The sequence below is a fragment of the Sabethes cyaneus genome, chromosome 1, assembly GCF_943734655.1.
Source record: "Sabethes cyaneus chromosome 1, idSabCyanKW18_F2, whole genome shotgun sequence".
Lineage (NCBI taxonomy): Eukaryota > Metazoa > Arthropoda > Insecta > Diptera > Culicidae > Sabethes > Sabethes cyaneus.
This window is the reverse complement of record NC_071353.1, coordinates 16634710-16643149: the sequence shown is the minus strand read 5'-3', so window position 1 is coordinate 16643149 and position 8440 is coordinate 16634710. Positions and strand designations below refer to the sequence as shown.

The window sequence follows — 8440 nt, the reverse complement described above, 5'->3', positions numbered from 1 at the left end:
TAGAAATCACATAATTGCTACAACTTTAATGAGCCGATCGGTATCCTAACCATGAAAGTCCATTCATAATTGGCAGAGCTATTATACACAATATAAACAACTGGTTGTCCAAATTTTATATGTTAATGGGTGTTGCTTGTACCAGCAGCGGGAGGGAAGTTTCCGAAACAGTGAACAACCACAGGTATTTTTGGCTGGTTAAAATTTTTTTAATAATATTGAATTTTAGCAGTGTAAACTTTATACATAATATAGCTCTTACGTTTACTGCCGACTGCTAGACAATTTTTGCCACCTTTAGTTTTAGAATATTCGTAGTTTTTGGTTAAGCCGTATCTGATAGGCAAATTGTACATAATTAGGTGTTTATTTCTAGTTTAATTTAATTTTAGTTACCTCAATTTAGACCAATCACCACACTAATCTATATAGAGCTATCAAGTAATCTATATAGAATAAAGTGTCCCAAAATAGCACTATGTCAGAAAACCCGGGGGCTCACCCCTCAAATGATAGCTTAGGGTGTCACAACAAAACTTTTATATGACGTCAATATTGGTTGCCGCGATTTAGGGGCCGCACATTTGAGTTTTATAAAAAAAATGGCATTTTTAGGAGTAAATTCAAAAAAATATTTTTAGAAATGTTAAAGTAGGTGAAAATAGGTACTTAACTATTTTTTTCACAATCATTGGGATCCTATACATTCATAAAAAAGTTATAGTGGCATGTCTGGAGTCATATTTGGTTACAAAAATTTATTGAATTTGGCAAAAATTTAAAATTTTCGAAATTTCATTTAAATAAACGTCAAAACAGGGTATCGAACAGTATCTCAGAGTAACGTAGCTGTATTGTATGGATGGGAAATTTTATGACGAACAACTTTGCCGAAGAAAGTATGGACGCACGTTCAAACCTCGCTGAGGTATTCACGTTTTTCTGAAGGCGGGACCAAACATATTTTCGCAATTTTCAAATTTTAGTAGTTCCACGTGAAAAAGGTAAATGATAAAACTTGAAGTATTTATTCTAAACGTTACCTACGTGTTTAATAGGAAGAAATATGCACCTTCCACGGAATTTAGCACCATTTAGGCTCAAGAATCACTTTAAAAAAGGGCGTATTTATTTTAATAGGTACTATGTTTGAAAAATCGTTTCTCCCGAAACTAGGGTTGCTCCAAAATGATGCCTAAGCGTGAGTAAACATGAAAAAATAAACACCGATTTTTTCACCCTTTTTGTACTATCAGTAGATGGTAGAATCAGCAAGGTGTATTCAGACAAATAGAAAGGTAATATTTATTCTAATTGCTAACTTGATAATATAACACGGATAACATATGAAAAGGGCACGTTTAAAATAAAAAATAATGCATTTTGAAGCTAATTATTATTTTGAACACGTGTTGCTTGACAAGTTGTTGTACGAAGTTGTTCTTCAAATTCAAATTACATATATGTATAACGAGAAATATAAGAATAATAATAAAAAATATAATAATAATCTTAGGTTACAAAATATTCATAAAAGTCGTTGTTCTACAAAATCCTTTGATAAATGTTGCACCATTTCAGAAAAGTCTCAAAATGCATCAAATCACCACTATTTTTCCAAAACAAAAATCGAAGTTACCATTTCCTGTATATTTTAATTTTACAGAAAATAGACTTTTAGAGTAAATTGTTCATGTTTTTCCATTTACCTCTTTCACCTGAAACTGCTAAAATTTGAAAATTACAGAAATGTGTTTTGTTCTGCCTTCAGAAAACGGTACATATCTCAGCGAGATTTAAAGATACGTCCTTACTTTCTTCGACAAAGTTGTTCGTCATAAAATTGCCCATCTATACAGTATAGATACGTTGCTTTGAGACACTGTTTGATACCCTGTTTATACGTTTATTTGAATGGAATTTCGAAAATTTTAAATTTTTGCCAAATTCAATAAATTTTTGTAACCAAATATGACTCCAGACATGCCACCATAACTTTTTTATGAATGTATAAGATCCCAATGATTGTGAAAAAAATAGTTAAGTACCTGTTTTCACCTACTTTAACATTTCTAAAAATATATTTTTGAATTTACTCCTGAAAAATGCCGTTTTTCCATAATACTCAAATGTGCGACGGTGTTGACGTCATATAAAAGTTTTGTTGTGACATCCTAAGCTATCATTTGAGGGGTGAGCCCCCGGATTTTCTGACATAGTGCTATTTTGGGACACTCTAATATAGAACTATCAAATGATCAAAATGAATCAATTAAATTTGTATTACAAATTACAAATTTTAGGCGAATGTGTTCTTGACACAGCAAAAATCTTTTTTCTCGTTTTACCAAGTTCGGTGGAAGGAAACGTCAAATCTATCTGAATGCTATCAACAACCAAAGGTATTGGCACCAAGAGGTGCGCGTAGTCTATGACGTCATCAAGCAGGCAGTCTAGTATTTATATTTACTAAAGGGGTATTCCCGTAGCGCTTGCTATGTTATTTACATCGATGTATTCCGTGATACATACTGCCGCCATTCGCTAAAAAGTCCCAGTTTCTATGGAGATGGTACTGTTAGGCGAGTAGCGGCAGCATAAATACGCAATACGCCGTACACGCAACGTAGCAAGCACTACGTGAATACCCGTAAAGATTCGGAAAGCTTAGTTATATTATTGTGTTCTAATTACACTGAAACTAGAATAAGAAATCCGCGAAACCACGTGAAAAGTTGATTTCAATAGAATATACCTTCCATCTCAACTTTAACGTACACCTCAATCAACATCGCCGGGTTTTCTCTACCGAACTTTGTTACACCAACACTCAATCGCCACAGTCCTCGGGGTAAAAATTTGGAAAACATCGTTGAGTTCAGTATGTGGTTCCTATAGTAGTACTGTTTTGGCATCATCGGACACTCTCCAATCTGCGGTAAGTTCGAAGCATCCTGATAATACGGTTGATATTCCCTCCAAGTCGTGTTGAGAAATTCGCATATTTCTTGAGAGGCCAACTTCATTGGGTACTGGATAAATTGATTGTTCCCCAGTGGACTGTACGCTGTTTTAACGTCAATCTGAAAACGATAGTACTACACGCTTAGATAGAATTAACTTAACATAAGCCCAACCTTACTTCATAGGTACTATCCAACGCCCTATAAAGTTCAAATGTTCCATTTAAAACCGCAATCGTCCGGTTAAACTTGCGCACCCGAACCTTTTGGATGTCTAAAAGGTCCGTTCCGTTTATTTGTTCGATTCTCTCATACATTACATCGATATGAGACACAGCGACATCCCAGATTAGTGCTTTAACGAGTACCAGGTAAACCAACGGTGCTCGAAAATCCATTGTTGGTTGAAGAAAAACTGTGCTTCATGCCATTGTTGTAGCGTGCTTTATTAAAATGCAGTGCGCGATAAGCACTCACCGACCATGTTTGACAATTCACCGGATAAGGAATTGTTAAGTTTATGAGAAGTGGAAATTCATTATCGAGCTTCAATAAAACATGTTTCAGTATTCATAGAAATAATAGTTTTTGTCATTAGTTAGTGATGGTTGATGTATATTCGACAGCCTTTGGTTTGCATGGTTCTAGTTCTAATGGTAATATTTAATTTTGTTATAGCACAGATCGATGTAATGTATGAAAGAATGGAACTTATCCACGGATTGGAGATAGCAGATTTCAGCATGACTCGGGTACGTAAATTTAAACGGACAGTTGCCGTTTTAGATGGAACGTATACGCTTTTTAGCCAGTTGAACGATAGTTATGAGATAAATCTACTGTGGTATGCATTCTTATTTAATCTTGTAAAATTACTGCTTTCAACTAGGTGTTTCTGCAGCGTACAGCCCATTGGGGAACAACCAGTTTATTCAATATCCGACGAACCTTGCCACGCGAAAAGTGTGCGAGTTCTTCAATACCACTTGTCGAGATTATCAGCCTTATTATCAAGAATCTACGAGCTTGCCAGATGTTGCGAGAGTGTCCCATGATGCCAAAACAATATTACTTCAGGAAACACGTGATAAATTCTGCAATATTTCCACCACAACTACCTCTAGGATTGTGGCGACTGCGTGTTCACTTGGTAGAAGTCGATACTGAAATTACGTTATTGCTGCTTGATTGTTACGGCAAAATTGTAGCTAAAGGTGTTTTCTATTAGATCCGATATGATTTGTTTAGCTGCAGGTTCTATGAAGTGTCATCTAAATAGAAATAAATCAATTCGATTTATTTTCTATGCATAAAAACGCCATTCTATCGTATTGGTTTAGGCAATCACGTAACTTGCTTTTACTTTAATTAGCGAACAGATAGTCGAAGTTAAAGCTCATAGCTGGTCGACAACACGACAACGATTTGTTGATTTATAAAATATCGAACATGGAAAGTATAAAACCTAACTGACTGAACAAAGTGTCCGACGTTTTTCATCAAAATTAATCCGAACAAAAAACAGTTTCCGGCAACTGTGATTAACTAGCTGTAACCCGCGTGCGTCGCCTCGCGTGTAATCTAATTTTCAATAATGTCATCCAAACAACGTACTTTTGATGTGATAATATAGCTTCACTATAACGGAGATATCTGGAGTGTATGACCAAAACACCTAAATGTATCTCTAACGCTATGTAAGATGTAACTCAATAAGCTGCAACTACGTTACCGATGCTTGCCTTGACTACAATCTGGCATGATTGGTTTGAGTCTTCGCTTAACGCGATTCTTACGGCCAGAATATGGCGTCCCGTCAGGGGACTGGTTTTGGTTACAAATTAAAACTAAACCTGCCATTTGTGGTTATTTCACTCCTTTCTATCATATTTTATGAGGAATAGCCGTTACCATGTTACCTTTAGATTTTATGGCTTTTATTTTATTGCATATTCGATGCTTGTTTATTTAATTTTCGAAACTTTTTTGCAAATTTACCACCAGCACGTTCCTCACAGCTGTGTGGAAGATTTTCACTTTGCACATCTTACACTTACACTCAATGATGCCGATATACCAGATCTCTATGCATATATTTAAGGTGTGACTGTCACATGAGCTGACGACGGAATTCTACCCAAATATTCAGCCAAATATCTTATTTCATTTTGATCCCTTTGACTTGTTTAACAGAAATCCATCATTTGATTTACTATACTAAAGTACACAATTCATTATCAACACGCCATGCGATTTTCGCGTCAAACATGGTCGGTGACTGCTCTTATCGCGCAGAGAGCGCCAATAAAACGCACTGCAATGAAATGAAACGAAGCATAGTTTCCCTCCTTACCCAAACGATGACTGGTCGCCAACCGTTAGGTTCATTGATGCTGGCAATATTGCTGATCCTATTGGATGTCATTTTGGGCCAAATCGATGTGATGTATGAGCGAATCGAACAGATTAACGGAACGGATATTGCAAATTTTCAACAAATACGGGTCCGCAAGTACAATCGGACACTAGCGGTTCTCGATGGTACGTTCGATTTATTAAAACCATTAGATGACAAATATGAGGTGAGTTGAAATTAAACAGCAAAACAGGAAAAGCTGACTGACTGAGCAATATTTTCAGATGAGTGCCAAAATGGCGTACAGCTCGTTGGGAAACAATCAGTTCAATCAGTACCCGATGAAGTTGGCCCCACAGAGGCTATGCGAATTTTTCGGCACTACATGGAAAACGTATCAACCATATTTTGAGCATAATACTAATCTGCCGAAGGTCGGCGAGTGTCCGATTATGAATAAGCAATATTACCTGAAGAATCACCGGCTTGATTCCTCGATGTTAACGCCCTATCTGCCCCGAGGACTGTGGCGAGTGAGTTTCATCTTGACGAAAGCCAATGACGACAGTATTTTACTGCAGATCGATCTATACGGCAAAGTTGAGGCTAAAGGTATATTCTAAAGTATTTCAAATCGACGTGAGTTTTGTATCGAACTTGATCATATGAACGTCACAAATATATCCCCTTGCTGAATTATTGTCTAGGTTTTTTTGGGTCTTTTTTTTTCAATATATGGTCGGTGTTAAAACAGACCAGACCAAGTCGCATTGCGTCTAGGACGGAGGGGTCCCTCACGCGGCAATGCTTTCTCTAACACAAATACGATTAATCTTAGATGCAAGAGTGGTATTCCTCCACGTCTGATGCCTGGGACTGGGAGGGCCTGGGACCCCTCCATATCGTGATCACCCACAGATGCCCTGTAACATACGATTAAGGGGATTCAGTACCACAGGGTGTCAACCGGGATAAATATTGCTAGAATAAAAATTCAGTAAAATTCGGAAAACTGGAAGGTTTTAAAAGGGCTCAGATCGGATAATTAGACTCACTTTGTTGTGAAAGCGCAACGGAATAGAGGTGCACGTTGATTTTATATGGTGTAAAATAAATGTTTAAATCGAAACCAACAAGGAACCAGGTTCAGCTGTATCGAACATCCCGTCATCATCAGCGGGAGGAGTTGCTGCACTGTACTTCTCCTGAGATTTGTACTGCTGATTGACATTCAGAGGTGACAAGGCATTGAACATAATAATTCCATGTGTTGTTGAAACATAAAAAACATGGGATTTGTTGATAGAAACATGATAATGATTTACGGAAAGGATTGGCCGATAGTAGCGAGAAAGCTGAAAAGGACGGCATTCGTGCCGAAACTTCGAAATTCGGGGGCTTCTCCGAACAAGAACTTCCAGCGGATTGGTTGGAAGGTCTCTTAAGCCATGTCTAACCATCGACCGGAAATCATAAATAATCGGGTATAACTCTGCTCAATCTGACGTACGAAATTCTCTCCCGCATCTTGTTCCACAGGCAGCGTACCTTTGATGGCGAATACTCATGTGGTATTTGGGGGCCATAGATCCTCGACAATCTTCGAGCATTAAATATGCCTGTGTCTGCTTGTGGTTCAGCGTACACTCGTTGACCAACAAAATGGGCCTAAGACTTATCGACTTTGCTACTTCCGAGAACACGGCCATACGTAATGCCTTCTTCCAGCAAAGACTGCTCTCAAGTACACCTGAAGGTCACCAAATCAGACAGAATCACAGATCAACCTCGTTTTGATTGACTGTTGGCACTTCTCGGACGTCATAGATTTCAACGAATCCGTTGATCCGATCGAATCCAGCCGAATTAGGTCGAATAAGCCAGCCTTGGCATAGTATCGTGCGGCTGAAGCAGCTAGACATCGCCGTAAACTACGTGCATTCACTTGAAGCTGCGCTGCCTGAAGAGGACTAGCTGGACTAAGCCCTTCCCGACGGGGGGCTCTGTAGCCGCAAGGTTACCGAGTCTGCTTTGACGCTCATGGGTCATGGGAACGCTCGAATCTTAATAGAATCAGGTTATTCGATGTCAAAGTGACTTTAGCATGGGTTTATTCTCAGGCCCCTCACCCACCCTTCCTTCATGCTGAATTCTTTGTTATCTCGATATGGCCTATTGACAGTGCAAAAATGAGACCCTTATTTGTGCCAGGGCTATAATTAGGGGCAACGCTATCATGTGGAATGAGGTGGGTAATGTAGAGAAAAGCATTGAAGGAAAGGTACCCAATTACACACAAGCACGCATAAAGTTCAACAAGCATATCGCTCACTCAATAGCGATTATAGCAAAAATAAATGCAGTGCGGGTTATAAAGCAAACACCCGGGCGATATCACAATAGATCAAACGATACTGGTCGCAGTGATGAGTCCATACAGGAAAAAAAGCCCTTCCCGACGACTGTTGGAATCAGTGTTGCCACATATTCATCTGTACTGGAAGGAAAAAAAATCTTTTTCGTCAGTACTTTTGCTTTCAAAAATCTGTACCACTAAGTTTATTTGTTGCATAGAAAAACCTGGTTTATTAGCTTTAAAAGATAGGGTATTGTCGTTATCGTCGGGCCACTGTTATGGTCGGGCCATTACGATTTTACAGTTTTAGTAATTCATAATATCTATGATACAACCATTGTAAAACTTCTTACTGTGATAGCTAACTTTTCACAATATTGTGAGTTTCAATCGTGTATTCAAAACACCTGTACTGAATTCAGTGACTAAATCTTACAAAAAAAGTTTTCCAGGCGCACTGAACTTTTCTTCAAGAAATGATTGCAATTATCGAGATAAATTTTGAAAATGTATGAAGTGTGTTGTGCAGCACACGAAGACTATAGGAAAATGCCCTCCAGTAAGGTGTTTGGGAAGGCTAAGGTGAAATATTAGAAAAGCGCTATTTGTAAAGGTCGGGCGACTTGAATAGTCATGGTTGGGCCACCATAATTTTAAGCGCAGAAGCGCAATAATTGCTAGAGAATGTCAGTCACGTAAAATGTGATGAAATAAAGCAAAATTAATACGATAAAAACCTAGATTTTTGTTATTTTTTTTTTTCAT

The 8440-nt window shown here is 38.0% G+C and overlaps 1 protein-coding gene across 1 annotated transcript; it reads left to right on the top strand.

The window, feature by feature from the left end:
• Positions 1-5323: 5323 nt before the first annotated feature.
• LOC128745433 (uncharacterized) lies at positions 5324-5942 on the top strand. Its single transcript, XM_053842508.1, has 2 exons — positions 5324-5545; positions 5604-5942. The coding sequence occupies exons 1-2, from the start codon at positions 5324-5326 to the stop codon at positions 5940-5942; spliced, it is 561 nt and encodes a 186-aa protein (XP_053698483.1).
• The last annotated feature ends 2498 nt before the right edge of the window (positions 5943-8440 follow it).